This window comes from Glycine max, chromosome 6 (assembly GCF_000004515.6).
Source record: "Glycine max cultivar Williams 82 chromosome 6, Glycine_max_v4.0, whole genome shotgun sequence".
NCBI lineage: Eukaryota > Viridiplantae > Streptophyta > Magnoliopsida > Fabales > Fabaceae > Glycine > Glycine max.
The window spans coordinates 49696330-49717617 of NC_038242.2; the positions used below are offsets into that span (position 1 = coordinate 49696330).

General features: G+C 35.6%; 1 protein-coding gene across 1 annotated transcript; it reads left to right on the forward strand.

Moving 5' to 3' along the window:
- The first annotated feature begins 5762 nt into the window (after positions 1–5762).
- LOC100813844 (protein NCA1) lies at positions 5763–18227 on the forward strand. Its single transcript, XM_003527483.4, has 8 exons — positions 5763–5915; positions 6524–6808; positions 6904–7132; positions 7450–7595; positions 15698–15785; positions 15882–16028; positions 17111–17260; positions 17737–18227. Exons 2-8 carry the CDS (start codon positions 6537–6539, stop codon positions 17806–17808), a joined length of 1104 nt encoding a protein of 367 aa, XP_003527531.1. The 5' UTR covers positions 5763–5915; positions 6524–6536; the 3' UTR covers positions 17809–18227.
- Positions 18228–21288: the final 3061 nt, after the last annotated feature.

Genomic DNA, 21288 nt, shown 5'->3' on the forward strand with positions numbered 1-21288 from the left:
GTGGAAAAATGAGTTTGTGTGAGTCATGTTTGTATAAAATTACTAAAAAAATTCTTACAATTAATAAGACCTTACCTTTGTCAAATCTTTCTTCACTCAAAAAAATACAACATCTCTTTCTCACTTAAACTCTCCCACTTGTATTCTCTTTATACTAGAATCATACACCATCAAGAAAACAATTATAATGAAAGTACCTAGGTTATGAGAAAGAATGAGTGTGAGTTCTAATAATCACTAGCTACAACAAACACATAACGATGGAATACAAATTAATATGCTCCCTAAGTATCTCCACACTGACAACATGAAGTGCATTGAGGATGAAGACCTTTCAATAGTCATGTGCATATCAAAGCCATGGAACAATCTCATCCTTTGTTCGTGTATTCCATCATCACCATCCTTGACCCTCCATTATCACATCTTTAAACACAAGGACAATATGGAAAAATACAAAATCACCCCTACTTGGATCTACAACATGTGAATGTATGTATACATGATTTTGATGATGTCAAAGAAGAATCTAACAAGGCTGCTTCAAATGATAAGCATTTGCTTCAAGAATAATTCAAGATTGCTTCAACAAACAAAGTCTTGTTTCAAGATTCACTAAAGACCAAGCCTTGCCTTAAAACAAAGTGCTTTCAAGACATGCAAGGCTCTGGTAATCGATTACCAGGAAGTGTAATCGATTACCAGAAGACAGGGTTGAGAAATAGCTGTTGAAAAAGGTTTTGAATTTGAATTTTCAACATGTAATCGATTACCATATGTCTGTAATCGATTACCAGAAACGAAACTTTGGAAATTCAAATTCAAAAGTCATAACCCTTCAAATTATAACTGTGTAATCGATTACACAAACATTGTAATCGATTACCAGTGGAAAGTTTTCAGAAAATCTGCCAACAGTCACATCTTTTCATTAGATTTGTGAATGGTCATCAAAGGCCTATAAATAGGTGACTTGGGCACGAATTTTAGACATAGAGTTTTGTTTGGAAAAAGTGTCTTATCCTCTCAAAAGACAATGAGAGAGATTCCAAAAGAACTTCATTGTCAAATGCTCTCTCAAAAGAAATCCTTGGCCAAACACTTGCAAAATCTATAAGGATTCCTACATGATCTTTATTGTAATATTCTTCTCTTGAAGAGAGAATTCTTCTTCCATTCTTCTTATTCAATGAGATTGGTTAAGAGACTGTGAGTCTCTTGTTGTAAAGGATTCCTGAACACAAGGGATGGGTTGTCCCTGTGTGGTTCAGACTTTGTAATGGATTTTACAAAGATAGTGGAAATCTCAAGTGGGTTGCTTGAGTACTGGATGTAGGCACGGGAAGTGGCCGAACCAGTATAAAATTGTGTTTGCATTTTCTCTTCCCTTATCTTATTTATTTTGTTGCAATCAATTGTGTCTTGCATGTTTAAAGAACATTGTTAAATTGATTGTTGTTGCTTCTTCTGTATTCTAAGCCTATCCCTCGTAAGATTATTGAGGCCACAAGGTCCAACACAACATAGTCAACACTATCACTATTGACTCATTCTATGACAGATTATCTCATCAAGTGGTGCACCAAAGTGATGCCAAATCCAAACACATCATTGATTCTTAAAATGACATGCTATTGTCTTTCCAAACAACACCCTAGGTTTTATCCTTGCACTCTAAGAAGGGGAAAAATATAACCCATCTGTTAGTACAACTTACTTGTTTCTACACTGAGTATGGTTAGTAAGTTTGTTGTGAAGCATATGATTGGATTTCAAGTCAGCCCAACACCTTAGGTTTTTATCTATTATTTAGTAAACAACAATCAATCATAATTTCAAATTTTGTGTATTATGGTTTTGCCCAATTTAACAAAGGGAATACAGGATATCAAAACCTTATCATTCCTAACAAAGCACGCATAGTAAATGTTGTTTAATTGTCACACACAATTCTTCAGGTACACCAAATCACAAATCATATTAACTAATGCACATTATCAATTCTCTAGGTACATCACAACAATTTAATTACACAACTCACTTAGGTGCTAATTGCATGAATTCAGTTACAAATTAAATTGCATTACAATCAACAGCAAGAGCGACCAACTTTTTGGTGTTGTTAGGATGGAGTGCAACATGCAACATGTGACAATCAAGCTTGAAATGATGAACCTTCTTGGAGTTCAAGAGACCAAACATCATATAGAAAATGAATTTTCTTCCATTGACCAAGTATATGCATTGACTAGTCCAATCTTCTTCGAAACCCAAGGAGGTCACCACTTCATCAAATTTCAAGTGCCAACAATGTATAGAAGCTTGCTATAACCCTTAGTAAAATAAATTATGCAGTCATTCCATATCCAATAATAGATCACCTTCATCCAACACACCTTTTACAAAAAAAAATCAACTAGATTAATATGTACAATTTTGGTGTCTTGCATTCCAAGAAGGTTCATCATTTCAAGCTTGACTATCTCCTGTTGCATGTTGCACTCCATCTTAACAATGCTGAAAAGTGGGTCACTCCTCCCGTAGATTGTAATGTAGTTTAATTTGTGTCTGAATTCACACAATTGACACTTGAGTGTGATGTGTAATTGAATTGTTATGTTGTACCTGGAGAATTAATAATATGCATTAATTAATTTGATTTGTGATTGTGGTGTACCGAAAGAATTATGAGGGATAATTAAACAACATTTATTTGCGTGTTCTTTGTTAGGATTGATAAGATTTTGATATCTTGTATTCCCTTTGTTAAATTGGGAAAAATCATACTACACAAACTTGGGCATTATGATTGTTTGTTGTTTCTTAAACAAGGATAAAACTTAGTGTCTTGGGGTGACTTGAAATCCAGTCATAAGCATTGGAGCAAGCTTACTTATGACATTGAGCTGAAAAATGTGTAAGTTGTGTTAGTACAAAACAAACTTCATGACGAATAGATGAATTATATTTTACCCCTACAATTTTTAGAATTCACTACTATGAGTTGTGGTATGTAAACCTGAACTTTGAAGCTTTGCAATAAAAATATTCAATGTACATTCTTTCCATAGTTTTATTTACATGTTTTCATGAGTTTCTTTTACAAGTGTTTTACTGATATCACCTGAATATAAAGTCTTAAGTTGAATATATATCATAATGCATGTGTGTATGAAAAGGTTTGTAATTGTGTGATTATAGGACACATGATTTCTATGTGTGAAGATGCATGTTTCTTAATGTTGTTAATCTTTAAATTGCTTTATGGGATGAGATGTGAGACTCACTTGTATTTGAGTTAATTGTCATTTTTTGGTAAACTTCAATATCATACTAAGATGATGTTGGAAAAAAGATTTAAACCTTAATTAATGACGGTATATTTTATATTTTTTTATGGGTTATAATACTATGATATATTGTGATATTAATGTTAGACTCAGGTTTAATTTCTCTTTTAAACTTACGTTTTAAATGTAAAAGTTTAGTTATGGATGTAAATGGCTTTTGATAACAGTAATACACAATAGCGGTGAGAGAAAAACTGTTATTTCTTTTCTTATTGAATTAATTATTTTTTTCTATCATTTACCTTTTCTTAATAAATTTTAGCCGTAGAAAAAATATTAGAAAGTGAGTGTTACTAAAATTCATCTCATTTTGCAGTGGAAAAAATATTCGTCTCATTTTATCTTATTTCATTTTAATTCCTCATATGACGCGTAGTCCATACAACTCATTAATTTATTGTTTCGATTTCATGATAACACATTTTTAATATAGATTCTCTTATATTATAATATTTTCATTTTAATGTTAGAAATCAAAATAAATAAAACTAAAAACATGACGATAAATAAATAAATAAAATGAAGGAATTAAAAATATTTAAATCAAATTACATTAATAAAATAACCTTATATTACAGGGATTAAACAACTATTTAAGCTAAATTTATTGAAAAAAATTAAGGTTCGTTAACTTTTATTTTCATTATCTGTTTATACTTTTAATAACAAAATTGTCACACTGTTTCATGCTTTCAAAATTTGTAAAAGAACCATGAAAACACAAAAAAAAGAAGTTATTTTCAGTTATTTTTGTACAAATCTTTAAAAACTGGAGATATTGAAAATAAGAGCATCAGCAAACAATTTTGTAATCTAGGGATAGTTAGTCTCTTTTTTCTTTCTTTCGTTATGTAATTCCTGCTAATAAAAAAAAATATTAAAACACAAGGAAACAATTTTTTTAATTAAAAGTAAAAGAATTAAAAAGATTTTTTTTTACAAAGTAAACGTGTCCTTATTTTTCAAATACTACAAATATACTAATGAGAGAAAAAAATAATTATCCTACAACGAATGAACTGGTGGCCAACAAAAAATTATTAATGTAAAAAAAAAATTACAAAAATTAAACCTTAATTTCATGATTTCTATGAAGTTGTATGCTTTCCGTAAAAAAAAATAAAAGTTGAAGTTGTATGTTTAAAATTTAATTTTTATAACTTTTGTTGATAACTAGTACATTTCATTTGCAGGTTTAATTTTTCTTCTACCCCCGTCATTGCATTTGTATTGTTTGAATGTTTAATTTTTATAAATTCGGCCTAAATAGTTATTTAGTCCCCTACACTGTACAGATTTTTTTTACTGTTCTCTTAATTTTTGGTTCTTATAATTTTTATTTTATTTTAGTTTAGTTTATGTATTTTTTTCCCGTTAAATTTGATGGATAAATCTAATGGTAGAAATCATAATTAAACAAAAAATAATAAAGATAAAAAAGACGAAAAACAAAATACTCATATATTCAAGAACTAACAAATTAATTTAAGCCTCAGTAAAATAAAGATTTTAAATATATTTTTAATCTTTAAAATGGTTCTATTTTTTCTTAGTTTCAAGGTTAAAATTTGTACTTTTTTAATCTCTCAAATTTCTGAAATATTTTTTTCAATCTCTCATGCTATAAAAAATCGTCACAAATTATGTATTTAAATTGTTAAAAATCCATCAATAAGGATTAAAGAAGCCATTTTAATAATTTGAAGATTAAAATATATAAAATTAAATATGTTTTTAGTCTATTAAAGGTAAATTAATTTGAAGTTATTTTTTTAATCCTTTTGCAAATTGTAAGTCAAATAAAAAAATAAAAGATTCATAATTTTTAACATGGTTTATCATGAGAATTTTTTAATTTTCTATTTTATACTTTTAAATATGATTTTTTGACCGTTTAAAATTATTAAAATCAAATCAATAAAAAATTAAAATAATTAATATTTTTAAATTTTTTTATTTAATTATGACAGTTTTTAATACTCAGAAACATATTTTAAAATAAAAAATATTAAAAGTTGTTCAAATTGTAAATTTCTTATTTTATGTTTGATTTACCTTACATCAAATGACTAAAATAATATTTTATAGATTTGAATGACTAAAAATAATTTTAAATTTAGAAGATTAAAACAAATGACTCAAATTTAAATGATTAAAAATATATTTAAATCAATAATATAAATTTTAATGTGAAAACAACAAAAGATAAAACCAAAATTTGGGATTTTATCCCGACTTTTTTATTTTTTATGATCTGAATTTCATCCCGACTTAGGTATGAATTGAAAAATATCAACCTAAAAAATGGACCGATATAGAAATTAAGAATTAAAAATATATTTAAGTGTAAAATCTAATAGATTATGGCCCCTCAAGAAATTCACAATAAACGAGGGACTATAAACGATAAGTTCTTCTATAAACTGTAGCATCATCATCCAAGTTTTTTTTTCTCACACACACAACCAAAGACGAAGGAAGAAGGGAACAACAAAGTGCCACCTGCAACGACGTCGTTCTTTGCAACTTCCAGTTTCTTCTCTCTGTCTCGTTTACCTCGATCCTGTAATATTTTCATCCTTTTTAATTCTTGAAATTAAAGAAAAAGGGTATTTTTATCTGTTGAAAAAATTGAATCTTGATTTTGATTCAATGTTCCCAGTTGAAAACTGTTGAAAAAATTGAATCTTGATTTTGATTTAATGTACCCAGTTGGAAAAATAGATGATTCTAGAATAATGGGGGAACAGGGGAGAGTGCTAATTTTTTAAGTTCATTGGTGATGCAAATTTTCGCTTTATTACTACTTCCTAGGTATGAGGGATCAGGGGTTCTTCCTTAGATGTTGTCTTTGCAGTAGAAACTAAAAACTTAAAATTGAATTGTTAAGTTCCATCATGTAGAAAAATTGATAGGATTTACATCCGGAGTAGTATTTCTTTTCTTCCTGCCAAATACACCATAAGGAATCACAAGTGAAGTTTTATTGGAATGTGTAGGATTTAATGTTAACAATTCATGTACCGTGATTTCTTATAAAAATCTTTTTATTTATTGTTTCCTTAATAATTGTTCTTAGGAGAAAACTGTTATTTGTTTAGGAAGTTTTACTTAAAATAAATTAAAACGAAAGGGTGATTGAATGCAAAGATGTTGTTTTGATGCTTTGGCAGGTTCTTGTTCTTGATGAATATGACACCAGTATGCCCCTTTGTCAAAGCTTCTCGCCCTGATGATAACAATGCCTCTAAGAAATCTGGCGAAAACTCTATGAAACATCAGGTTGAATCTGAGAGTAAAGGGAAGAAAGAGGTTAATGACTCAGCTAGTACCTCACCAAAGTGCCCTTTTGGATATGATTCGCATTCGTTTAAGATTGGTCCTCTTAGCTGTACGGTGTGCCAAGCACTTTTATTTGACACCAGCAAATGTGTGCCTTGTTCTCATGTTTTCTGCAAGTATGTATTGTGTACTGTGTTTATTTCTTGAATCTTTGATGCATTGAATACTCTATTTTTAGCTCATTTCTCATATTCTACCTGTCTGAAATTAGAGCATGCATATTGCGCTTCAAGGACTGCCCGTTATGTGGGGCTGATATTGTGAAGATCGAGCCTGATGCTAATCTTCAAGGTGTAGTTGATCACTTTATTGAAGGTCATGCAAGGATCAAAAGGTCTGTTAGTTCAGACAAAGGAGAAGAAGCAACTGAGAGTAAAAAGGTCATATATGAGGATGTGTCTTTGGAAAGAGGTTCTTTCTTGGTGCAACAAGCCATGAGGGTAAGTTGGTCTTTTTAAATGTTAATGTTAAATCTTTATATATGAATGATTAAATGGAGAAAGATAAAGATTCTTTAAAACTTTTGTCGTTAATGTAATTGGCAATGATGTTAATAATTCTTGATAGTGTACTGGTATGCATGATTAGATGTGTTGGAAAATATCTTTATCTAGGAGAGACATTGATGTTAATACTTAATAACTGTTGCTCTGCTGCAGCTACTGCCATTTGTTTTTACTAAGTTACATATTGAACTTTGTTGGTTTTGTACTACTTCTTGATAATGTGTATTTTGCTATATGCAATTCAAAAACAGGCATTCCGTGCTCAGAATTTAGAAAGTGCCAAATCAAGACTCAATCTCTGTGCAGAGGACATTCGTGATCAGTTAGAAAAAGTTGGTAACACTTCAGAGTTATGTTCACAGCTAGGAGCAGTCTTGGGTATGCTTGGTGACTGCTGGTATGTTTTCTTGCTCTCTTCTACTCCCCACCACCCGCGATCTACTGACTAATCAGTCTGTTACTCTTATTTTCCTGTTAGTGCATATATCTATCTTTCATTCAGTCTTCTCATCACCGAAGTTTGTTCTTTTGTGTTTGTTAGTTTATGTAGAATATTATTGATATGTCCTCAGGTATTATTTGTGTAAGAGGTTTGTGCTTAAAGAAAAATGAAGATATTTGGCATAGCTATAATATATCTGTCATGAGTCTCTCACTGATTGAGTATAGAATAGTCTATAGTCTATAATTAAGATACGAAGGAATTGGAGCTAAATAGTTTATGGTAATTAAGATACAAAGAAAATTATGAAATTAAGCTCAAAATAAAAGGCCAGGAGAACAATTTGAAACTGATATTAGAAGATAAAATCACTGATATTAAAATTGTTGAAAACTAATTAACCCAAAAAGCAAGAATGATGGGGAAAGCAAGAATAAAACCTGAATACTTATTCAAGGAGGATTGAGGACCAATTGTCTCAAAAACTTGGGCTGTTTAGGGAACTTTAGTTCAGTATCTCTGATAGGAATCTATACTTTCCTTTAATGAGTGTATGTAAATCATCCTTTAATATGATTACATTTCATAGTCTGAGGGTGGGGTTATTGATGTAATGCTCTATGTAATAGGTTTAAATACCTCTTGTACTCCCAATCCCATATAATAAAATTATCTTCTTGTTCGATAATAGTAATAGACCTTTAATATGATAGACTGAGGGAAATAAATAGAACTGCTCCAACTTGTGATCAAGCCTGTCACTATTTGAATTATTCTTACTCTTGCCCTGTCCTATGGATGGAAACTGTTCCAACTTGATGTGAATAATGCCTTTTTAAATGGTACTCTTGAAGAAATTGTTTTTATGATACAACCTCCTGGTTTTGAAGTTGCAAACAGGTCATTGGTCTGCAGGCTAAATAAAGCTATCTATGGGTTAAAATAGGCTCCAAGGCAATGGTTTGACAGACTCAAGTCCACTCTGTTACAATTTGGGTTTGTTGGTAGCAAAAGTAATTCTTCCTTATTTATCTATCGGCATCAAGTGGATGTTGTTTATCTGCTGGTATATGTGGATGATATAATTCTCACTGGTAGCTCAGCCACTCTGACTCAGCAGCTCACAAACAGATTGAATACTGCTTTTTCTCTCAAACAACTTGGTCATCTGGATTATTTCTTGGGTCTGGAAATCAAATATCTGTCCAACAGTGCTATCTTAATGACCCAGAGTAAATACATTCGTGATTTGCTTCACAAAACTCACATGGCTAAAGCTCATTCAATCTCTTCTCCCATGGTTTCTAACTGCAAGTTGTCTAAACATGGTGCTGATGTTTTTCATGATCCTTCTCTCTATAGGTCTGTAGTTGGTGCATTACAATATGCTACTCTCACTAGACCTTAAATTAGTTTTGCTATCAATAAGGTTTTCCAATTTATGGCTGCTCCTTTGGATTCTCACTGGACAGTGGTGAAAAGGAATCTAAGATATCTTAAAGGTACTCTGTTTCATGGTCTGCTCTTGCAGCCTACATCTACTAAAAATCCCTTGGCCATTCGAGCATTCTGTGATGCTGATTGGGCATCTGATGTGGATGACAGGCGCTCCACCTCAGGGACTGCCATTTTTCTTGGTCCAAACTTAGTCTCTTGGTGGTCTCGCAAACAAAAGGTAACTGCCAGGTCTAGTACTGAAGCTGAATATCGCAGCATTGCTCAAACTTCCACTTAATTGACTTGGATTTATACCCTTCTGACAGAGTTATAAGTTTCTTTCACTACTCCAGTAATATTTTGTGATAATCAGAGTGCTGTTTCTATTGCTCACAATCCAGTTTTTCACAATCGAACAAAACACATGGGGATTGATGTGTTTTTTGTCAGAGAAAAGATTTTGGCCAAGCAGCTCTCAATTGTTCATATTCCAGCTCTGAATTAGTGGGCTGAAATTCTAACTAAACCCCTGTCTGCATCAAGATTTGAGGCTCTGAGAGGCAAACTCAATGTGAAGAGTGTTTCCAATGAAAACTCTCCTCCTTGAGTTTGAGGGGGGTATCAGTATGTCAATGTATAACTGTTTTTTTTATCAGCAAAAGAAATGTATATATATTATATGATGAGTACCAGTGGTACTAGAATTACAAGGTGATATGAAATAGTCTAGTGGTTCCACTGGTCAGGCTATTTTCAGACTGATGTGGTCCACCCTATTCAAAATGAATACAGCAACAGGACCCCATGGCTTGTGAGACTTCCTAAATTTTAATACCCCACAGCTAGTGAGCCCTCCTAATCTGCAGAAAAACCTATTGTTAGGTTGGTAGACCAATAGTTAAAGTGCATTGTAAAGTCTTTCTCCGATGCTCAAAGCCAAGTCCATACCAAAAACAGTGCATCATCCATCAGCTTAGTAACGTTGAATGATTCATTCGAGAAAATGATCTTATTCCTATGCTGCCAAATTGTCCACGTTAGAGCTACCTACCAACACTTCCACCTATTGTTTCGTTTCCCACCATTCATCCCGATTTGGTGCTGCAAAAAGTGGTGCCTAGGGATTATGGAGAAGGCCCCCACTATTCCTGTCCACGATAAGGATTCCCACCATAAAGGTAGAGATTTGTTGCAGTTGAAAAATAAATGGGCTGCATCCTCCTGCAGATTTCTGCAAAAAGGGCATATGCTGTCATTTATCTCTATTTGCCTCCTTCTCAGGTTAGACTTAGTCGGCAATCGATCTTTGATTAGCCTCCAAGCAAATATTGCAGCTTTGGATGGGATTTTTAGTTTCCATAGGTTCTGAAGCGCTTCATCCAGATTTGCTCCCACTGAACATTCTTGTAGCAGGTTATATGCACTCCTAGTAGAGTAAAATCCATTAGGCTCAACTTTCCACATCCAGCAATCTGCTGTATGTCGCTGGATTGTAATCTGAGAGATGTCTTCCATAAAACCTACAGCGGATGCGATTTCATTATCAAACAAAGGCCTTCTCCAAGAAAGGTTCCATTCCCATGCTGAATCATTGAAACTTCCCACCTGTTGGATGAGTTTATGTTGCTGGAGAGATATCCGATACAGCCTTGGGTATTTCTGCTTTAGAGCTTCACCATGTCCAGACCAAGAATCCTCCTAGAATTTGATTTTATCCCCACACCCCACCCTCCAAGTTGTACCATCTTGGAGGATAGTATTCAGTTGTTGGTCATGTGTCACCTCCATTAAATCTTGCCACCAAACTGACTCGTTATTCCCTCTAATACCTTCCACCATTGATCTCCATCCACCGTACTTGGAATCCAATATCTTGGACCATAACCTGTTCCATTTTCCAAGTAATGCCTTGTTGAAAGCCGTTATATACCCAAACCCCCTTTTTCTTTTGGAAGACAAACTGTTTTCCATTTCACCCATGGTATCTTTCGATGCTCCGATCTACCTCCCCATAAGAAACTACGCTGGATTCGGATCAGCTTATCCGTTACTTTTTCGGGCAACCTGAAAAGAGAGAAAATAGATAGGGATAGAGGATAATGTAGATTGTATAAGGGTCACTCTCCCCCCAAAAGATAAGTGTCTTTGTTTCCATCTAGCTAATTTTCTCTCACACTTCCTAATGACCGGATCCCACAGCTCGTCACGCCTTGGGTTTGCCCCAATGGGAATATCCAAATATGTTAAAGGCAATGAAAAAATCCTGCAGTTCAAAAATTCAGCACCTTCTCTACTCCACTGGTCAGATTTACCCACTGCACCAAAATAGCTTTTTGCAAAATTTATTTTAAGACCAGAAACTAGTTCAAATCCCCTCAATATTGTTTTGATGACCTTGACATTTTGCATGGTAGGCTCCCCAAAAAATACTGTATCATCAGCATATTGAAGAATGCTTACTGGTACGCTGTCTTTGCCAACCAAGAATTCAGAGAAAAGCTTCTCACTTATTGCTTGTCTCATTAGACCGGTTAGGCCTTCCGCTACAATGTTAAAAAGCAAAGGTGCTAACGGGTCATCCTGTCTAAGATCTCTATGAGGGTTAAATTCAGCAGTGGGGCTCCCGTTTACAAGTACCGAAACCGAGGCAGATTTGAGGCAACCTTGAATCCAGCATATCCTTTTATTGCAGAACCCCATTCTGGACATCATGTAAGTTAGAAAGTCCTAGGAGACCGCGTCGTAAGCTCTCTCAAAATCCACTTTGAACACCAGACATGGCTTTTGCCCCCTTTTTGCTTCCTCCACCACTTCATTTGCAATGATAACACTATACAGCAGCTGTCTGCCATCTATGAAGGCAGATTGTCTTTCATCGATGATGGTTGGCAATACTTTCTTCAGCCTATTTGATAGGAGCTTGGCCACAATCTTGTATATGCATCTGATAAGCGAAATAGGTATGAAATCATTGAGGGTTTGAGGGTCAGGCACCTTAGGTAGTAAGGTGATGAAGGATGCATTGCTTCCCTTTGGGAAAATCCCAGTTGCGTGGAATTCATCAAGGAAACGAATTATGTCGGGCTTTAACAGCAGCCAGAATTGCTTGATAAACTTAAAATTCATTCCATCCGGGCCTGGACTTTTCTCACTACCGCAATCCCAAACCGCCCTCCTTATTTCTTCCTCATTAAAACTTCCCACCAGCGCCTGATTTTCCTGCTGACCAATGCTGTTAAAAGATATCCCATTCAGTTGTGGCCTGCACCGCATAGGCTCCTTGAATCTCTGCTGGAAAAACCTGTGAACTTCCTCTTTCACTTTAGATGGTTCATCAACCCATGAGCCGTCAATGAACACTCCATTCACAGCATTGTATCTGCGGTTAGAATTGAGCAACAAGTGGAAATAACGGGAGTTGCAATCTCCCTCTTTGATCCACTTTGACCTCGCTTTCTGCCTCACTAATGATTTGTGTGATTTGGCTGCATCCCACAGCTTTTGTTGAAGCATTTTCCTTTTCAGATTTTCTTGGGTAGTTAATTCCCTATCGGCTGTTTCAGTTTCCAGCTTGCTCATCTCAGCCTCTAGGATTTGAACCTTCTTGAAAGTATCGCCAAACTGCTCCTTATTCCATGTCTTCAGCCTCTCTTTAAGGCGTTTGATCTTTTCTTTTAATACATAACCTCCCCACCCCCTTAATTGTGTCTGTGACCAGCAATCATTTACTGTCCGCACAAATGACTTATCCTTAAGCCAGCAGTCAAGAATTCGGAATGGTTTGGGCCCCCAATCCGCATTTTTGGAGCTGAATAGAACGGGGCAGTGATCGGAAAAATTCCTGTCCAGAATAAATTGTGTGCTAGTTGGCCATTTGGTGAACCATTCAACAGATATAAATGCTCTGTCCAGCTTGCTTTTTGCGGTTCCATTTGGTCTGAACCACGAATATTTTCTTCCCTCACATGGGGGTTCCTCAACTTTCATGTCTCTTAACCTATCATTAAACTCTCTGATAAGTCTGTCATCCGCCCCTTGCTGAGATACACCCACCCTCTCTGATGGACTTCTAACACTGTTGAAATCACCCACTAGGCACCATAAGCCATTTGGATTCATATTTTTTTGCTGCTTGAGAGATTCCCAAAGGTCTCTCTTGTTCTGAATGTCACATGGAGCATACAGATTAATTATGTGGACCTTTTGGGCTTCATTGGTCCATACTCCTTACAACAGGATAAACCCTCTTCCTGTTATCTTTCTTTCCACTTTAAATCTTTTGTCACTCCATAAACATAATAAACCACCTGCTGTATTTTTTGCAGGATGCATTTCCCAGCAAACATCATCACCTCCCCATAGAACTTGACACGTTTTTTTGTCAATCTACTCCCTTTTCGTCTCCTGAAGACAAAGTAGATCTACTTTATGTTTTCTCACCAACCTCCTGATAGTGCTCCACTTGACCCCCCTCCTTAGTCCTCTTACGTTGTATGAGAGAATATTCATGAGACCCCATTCCTGTTACCCAGCATCTCTGCCTCTTTCAAATCTCTGTCCTCCATATCACAAACTTTTGATGATGCTGTGGTGATCCATGTCGCAGGTTACCCCCAGTTGCCTAGCCATGCTCCAGTGGTCCTCTGCCTCCTTAAGTGTCCATGTTATTGGTTAGTAAAACTTCTGCCACCATTTGATTTTGAGGGCCACTGAACTCTTCGCATATGGATTGAATATAGCACGTGTTAGGCTCAAGGACATTAACTGAAGCTGCTTTGGGCTGTTGTTGAATATTAGTGCCTTTGTCTTCATCCGTTAGGTTCACAGTTTCAATGTTGGGGGCCTTTTGCTTTCTACACCATCTACCTCTAGAATACACCTTCCATATCGAAGGGGATTCGGTCATCTTTTCATTTGTGATTGTGTGTTGCTAGGATGTGACTTTTGCATTAGTGATATCCGCCAGGCCCACATTTGAAGGCCCATTGTTGGCTGCACGAAGTGCAGGGGGATGAGTAACGTTGTAAACTTCCTTCAGCTGTTGAGGCCCAGGTGTTTTAATTAACTTTTCAATTGGGCTGGAACAGAGGCAGGGTGTAGCTTTTGGTGATGGGGTGCGTTACAACTTGTTGAACTTTGGAAATCTCTACGAGTGCCACTTGGGTCATTAAGAACTGCCAGCTGTGAGCCATTGCTTTCGTCGTCGCGATTTTGGTGTTGGCACCGCGTAGAGTCAACGTTGCCAGAAGGGTGAAGATCACCTGTCATGGGCTGCTCCTCCATATTCTGATCACGTGGCTCCCTCCCAGCTCTGATTCTTTCCTCTTTGTTGCAACTACCCCCTGTCACCAGGACGGGGCATGCCTCTAACATTGTCCCTTTTTGAGCTTCCACGCCTGACACTTCCGAAAGATTGATTTTGGGGGATTTCCTTGTACCAGGGTTAATACCCACAGGTCCGACGGCAGTGTTCGTACCGTTGGGTACTATTACGCCGGTTAAAGGTGCGTTTCCCAAGGTCTTTCCCCCGACAGAAGGGTCGCCGTTGATCCATGCCGACGCGTTGTCGATATCCAAGCCATTGGCGGGGTTCGAGATTAGCCAGTCATCGTCGTCGTCAAAGGAGGAGATCTCCTCCGATGAGCCGAGGCAACTACGGCCGTCACAGGTGCATCTTCTGATGTCCTTTGACGTCTTTTCGACAATATGAACCTGGTGCATTTCACCGCCGATGGGAAGATTTACCAGGTGCTGGATTGTGGGCCTCCATGGGGTCCTAATAAGCACCCTCGTTCGGTCCAACCTTCGGCGTTCCTCCGCATCATCGTCGATGTCCACCAGGTCGCCTATCGCAGAAACTATCTTGCGGATGTTTGCGATATCCCAAGCTGCTATTGGAATGCCCCAGCACCAGGCCCAGATTAGTCTATTGCCCGTTCTGATATTTGGATTCCATTTCTTCAGTGAGTAAAACGGCGTTGTCCCGAACTGATTTTCTTCCTTAACCATTTCTACTGCCCTTGTATCTGTGAGCCCAAGGAGTAGGGTCATATCGTCCCCAAGGTACTTGGGCACAACGTCGGTACCCAGTTCCTAGGATAGGTCATCCTCTAGTTTAAGGAAACTCGAGATGTCTCTAGCTTAAGGAAACTCGACATGTCAATGTATAACTGTGAAAAACAGTTTTGTATTTTGTCTGTAAGGGTTGTTAGCTTTTGCTAACAACACCCATTTTGTGGTAGTTAGTAATTCAGGAAGTACAAGGGCTTTTCTAACTGCACCTCAATAGGATTAGTTAGTTAGCTTTCTATTAGAGTTAGTTGGCTTTCTGTTAGAGTTAGTTATAGTTAGTTTTGTTGTATAAAGGTTTATAAATACTTGGATTGTTACTATCTCTAACGAGTTTTTCAGATCAATAAAATTAGCTTTGTTCTTCTCCTTTTTCTCTGTTATCTCTCTACTTTCCTCTTAGTTTATCAAAAAGTATGTTACTCTCTGCTCTTAACTCCACTTATTTCTTCTCTAATAGTATTTCTTACTGTATCAAAAAATATATTATTCTGACATGTTTAATGGAGGGCAGATCATAACCTACATGTTAACATATCATTTTTCTGCAGCCGAGCAATGGGTGATGCCAGTTCTGCAGTTGCTTATTTTGAAGAAAGTGTTCAATTTTTGTCAAAGTTGCCAAAAGATGATTTGGAGGTTATTTCGCTTTTCTAGATTATGGAGTGAAAAATCATAATTGCAACATCATTTTTTTTTTTGTCAATTTATTTCTTGAAATTTATTTTCCTACAGATTACCCATACACTTTCTGTTTCACTTAACAAAATTGGAGATCTTAAATATTATGATGAAGACCTTCAAGCTGCAAGATCTTACTATTTTAAATCTTTGAATGTTCGGCGCGATGTTGTCAAACACAATTCAAATGTTCCATCCCAGGTTGGTTATTACTATCTACATACATTTGATTTGAATTTTTTGATGTTGATGTTTAATTGATCTTCATGCGAGTCTTTCTCTTTTGGCTTGGTGCAAGCTTTCCTATGCTGGTTATTAGGTTGTTATACATTGTCATAAGGTGAACCAGCAAATGTGGTTTATTTAAAATTAAAATTAGGACAATTATGGGGGGAAATTGTGGAATCTTGCAACGAAAGGGGGGTGGGTAATGCTTTAATATGATGGACTTATATTACGCGGCAATACAAGGACAGCAGCACAATTTTGTTTCTGTTACAGCCATGCAGCAAATTATGGCGATTCAAACTAATCTAGAACAGACAGATTGTATTGAAGGAAGAGAATGGGAGGAAAGAATTAGAGGGAAAGAGACGCGCATGTGCTCGCACACTGAGTAGGGAGAAACAAGGAGAACCACTTTACTAATATCACTTCTAAAGTGTATCTAGTAAAGTACATACATAATCCTTAAACTGTCAATCCAACTCGATCAAATAACAATAGTTTAGAAATGTTAGCTTGATACCCAAGTTAATAGAAAAGTCCTATCTGTTTATTAATTCCTAAACTAAGCTTCCAATTGATATCCTAGTTATTGTATTATTCCATAAAAGCCTAAAAATACTTTGGGCATTTTGATAGAGCAATGAATCAAAGGAATGCATATTCAAAGTCTCCTTTTTTCTATGAAATTGTTTTTATAAAAAAAAATTCTGGACTTAGTGTCACTTGGGAATTAGGATGCCTTTGGTTGGTGTAAATGTTCTGTTTTGCTTTTCCACTTTTCCTAGTTTTACAAAAATGTCCTTTGGTTTTCACTTTATTTCATATTTTCATTGTGTATTGTAAATGATGAATATAAAGCATTCCCACAACCAAAGCACACCCTTAATGTTCCTAGTTTCCTCATTTCTACTGAGTCTTGCAGTTTTATTTTGATTCTGTTTTGAAACAACTAAACCATGTAAATAAGGTTGTACAAAATGGCCACTGTAGAACAAGTATCTTGGCTTATATTGAAACTAACATTTTTTTCATTGTTTTCTAATGATTTATTTTAGGTGTTAGACGTTGCTGTCTCTCTTGCAAAAGTTGCGGATGTGGACAGAAATCTAGGGGATGAAAAGTTAGCTACTGATGGATTTCAAGAAGCCATAGACTTACTGGAATCACTCACGTTGAAATCTGAAGCTAGTGGGCTCGAGCAACGGGTAAGATGCCGATATACAAAGAAGTACTATATACATACACACACACACACACACACACATATATATATATATATATATAAAATGGATGTATCAAGTGAGATAACCATTTTTATTGAGTGACAAGTAAATCTTAACCATACAATTAAACATGCATGAATAGTTTAGATTATAAGTTACATAAAGGTTATATGAGCATTGAGCACTTAAAAGATCAAATGACTCTTATGTTTTAATCTTAATCATTCATGGGAGATCCAATAGTTAAGATTTGCTCCTCCTCCACACACATACACTGATACACATATATAGTATATAATGAGGAGCTAATTTTGACCATCCATATATGTATGATTAAAAGATTAACTTTCACATTTTCACTAGATATGCCACTGTATATAAATCGACAGATTATTTTGCTATATGTTTCATTTACTTATTAGATCCTGGAATTAATTTCAATTTCAATTCTTCTCCAGCGGCAATCAGTCCTAGACTTCCTTAGAAGCCAACTTCCAGATAAACAAGAACAAGCTGAGGCACCAGTCTGAGATAGGTGGTCCACATGAAGAAAGGAAACACAGATTCCGATGCAATAAGGGGTTTCGGTATGCCGTGGGATGAGTTTGTAAAATAAGCTCAGCTTAACAAAGGCACTACTAATGGAGGAAGAGGAGATTTCTGAGTAATGAATATTCCAGGCATTTCTGGCACTGCAGTGTCTGCCTATGCCTAAGATTCTAAGGCGCATCCTCTCTGTATTTTCTTGTGCACCACTCTTATATTTTTTTTTTCCGCCTCTTTGATTGTTTTCTTGGTGCATACTGACAATTGTGATCCTTGCATCATTGTAACTAAATATACTTCTCTAATAAACTAGAAACGAAGTAGCATGTAGTATATAGGTTGTGTAGTTTGCTCTACAACTTGATGGATACAATTCTATACTGTGAAAAGTGAAATTTATAGATATACTCCTCTAATATTCCAAATACGCTTTCAAACATTGTTGCATTGATAATAATTGTTCCAATCATAATCACAAAAAGCATAATCATGGGCTAGACATTACTGAAAATAGACAAAGGTGAATTGACCATGGCTATAAATATTGGCTAGACAATTTCTACATCTCTTTTTCACGAGACTGGTTTACATGCATTTGAAGCATATGATTCGATATATTTCAGGCTGTTGTTTACTGCATCGTCAAGTTACTTTCTCCATCTCTTTTTTGGGTTTTGGATTCACCAATTCAGAATGCAAAATTATATTTGGGAATGATTACAGATTTTGGCTTCCTGAATTGAATTGTCAACCCGGAAGGTAAAAAAACATTGTAAAAAAGGTGCAGGAAACAACAGCCAATATTCCATTTATGTTAAACCCTCATTTTATGGACCATCAATGCAGGTATTTGAAAACAGTAAGCATGTTTATGCACCTGCTTTTCCTCTGAAATTTCCTTGAAACATGAACATTTGACAAGACGAAAATCTTAAAACTAATTTACTCCTGTGACGGCAATCTCTCTAGGCCCCACATATCCGTCACAGCAATTGTTTAAAGTGACTGCGGCTAAACTAGTGAATTGCCTTTTATAGGTAAGGAAAATATCTGGCAAGCCTAATAATTCAACATCTGAAATTTCCTAAAGGTATTCTCTTATAGCTTATTTGGATACAAGGGTAGAATTGCTTTTGAGTGTTTTTCAAAGCTTCTCTACTGAAAAAAAAGTTATATATTTCCTGTAAAGAAACTTCCAAAAGCATTTATAACTTGTATCCAAATAGGCCCTAGTCTTTTTCATTCTGCTTGCTTAAGTTATTAGCCTTGCGTTGGGAGGGAAAGAGAGATATTAAATGATAAGGGCGTGAGGATTTATGGTTATTCCTGGAGGTATGTCCCCCTTGAATCCTCCTTTCTTTATTATGGTCTTTGTCATGTTGCAACCAAGTGGGTTTGGAGAATGTTTGAAGCATGATTTTGTGCCACATCAGTAGCTACAGATAGGTGTCATTTTGGACAGTTAGAGTACAAAACGGTGTAGTTCTTCCTCTGCAGATTTAGTAGCACCTCTTTCTCTCATGTTATGTAACTCATATAATGTGCTACTGCTTATACGTTTTCATTCCCTATAGTAATAAAAATAAACACTAACATCATTTATGGTACTCTTCACGCCTTCATATTTTTTATTTACGCTTTTTAGTAAACAAAATTTCCTCATAAAATAAAATGTCACTTTTTTATCTGGACGTAAATTCACATAAATTCGAATCTACAATGATAATTTTAGAACATTTTTTACATTGTTTATTTTTATATTGATTATACATATAACCGATATAAAAAAAATGTTAGGACGAATTTATAATATTTTCATAGGACAAAAATATATTTTAGTCTTTGTTCTATTATTTTTCCATCTAGTTTTATTATATTAATATGCATAAATCTGTTCTGAAACATGGGATAAGGCCAGAGTCTCCATGGTGTGGAGGAACGATTCCTTCAAGATGAACGGGACTTTGCATGTAGGGTCCTGATTTCAAGAAATCCAATTGTTGATCACCCATTCTTTTATGAATTCTTTATACAAATATTTCAATATTTTTTGGGCATCGACAAGTTTTCAAATTTATCATGTAAAACATTTTATTTTTTGTTACTGATGCAGAAAACTGATAGGTGCAAGACACTATAATTTCCAAACTCAATTACATGTAACCAGACTTATACTAAAGGAGCAAAAGGCTCCCTAAGACTCTATTGGACGGTAAATGGAGTCTTAAACAGATAACAGTACAATACATGCTAAATGGTGGTTGTCTAAACAGTTCTTGTATCAAGGGGGAAATTAGTATAGAAATAAATTAACGTGTAAAGCAACTTTCTATTTTAGGGTCATTATGATTGAAATAGGTTGAAAATTATTGATCTAGTTAATATCCCGAGTTCATCATGCCTCATGCTAGGAACCCCACAGCATCATTTCTTCCAGCGGCAGAGGTTCCTAAACATAGACTTTCACCAATTAATGCATCTTTTCTGGTCTAGAGGCCCTTAGGGCTTTACAGAAGACATTTTCAAGTTATCTTTCTGCCTATGGCCATACATGCAAGGCGTGGAATTATATAATTATCACAAAACCAATTCACTCAGTATCTCTTTCACAATAGCTATGGCCTATGGAAAATCTGTTGTCCAGCCAGATGACATTGCTCCACGCATTAACATTTTAACTTCCATAATTTTCCAACTAGGAACCAACTTGGAAAAAATCATTCTTGATAGGCATAAAATCAGGTATCTCTATTGCTTGCCCACTCATGACACAGGTGAATCGGTGATGCAGCATTATCAAATCAGTTCATAGAAGACGGAACCCTTCAATGACTAAGTCAGCATCAATGACAGGTTCAAAACCAACATTCCTTTTTGTTCTTGTATGGATCATACTCAAGAAAGAAAACAGAGAAATAATATTCATGCCTTAATTTTTTCCTCCATTCATCAGCAACAGTGTACAATAACATGATGAAGACTCTGACAAACAGCTCTAACTAATTTGCCAACTACCATGAAATGGGAGCTAGGATAATTAAGCCACTGAGAGCTCTCAAACCCGGTTTCATCTTTGAAACAGCTGCAGAAAACTATCTCCTATTCCTTTGTCGCCATGGCTATTCACAGGAAAACATAAGATTAATGTCTAAGACTAACTTCAGTTGCGAAAGGAACACCACTGAAGATCCCATCTCCTACATCAACTACCCATCAATCTCCATCAAAAGTAATTAATAGACATCAAGCAGGGAGCAAAGAGCAATCAGAAAAACAGTTACCAACATGAGATCTCTCAATGCCACGTATACTGCAATGGTGCACAGTGCACACACCTGGGTGATCAGATGTCAAGGCCATCCCCAGTAAACCAGCTTTTACTATAGGTGTCAAAGCATGTCATCCTATGATGTCCTTTCCATGGGAAAGAGGGCCATGGTGGATACATTTTTGGGTCTCTTAAC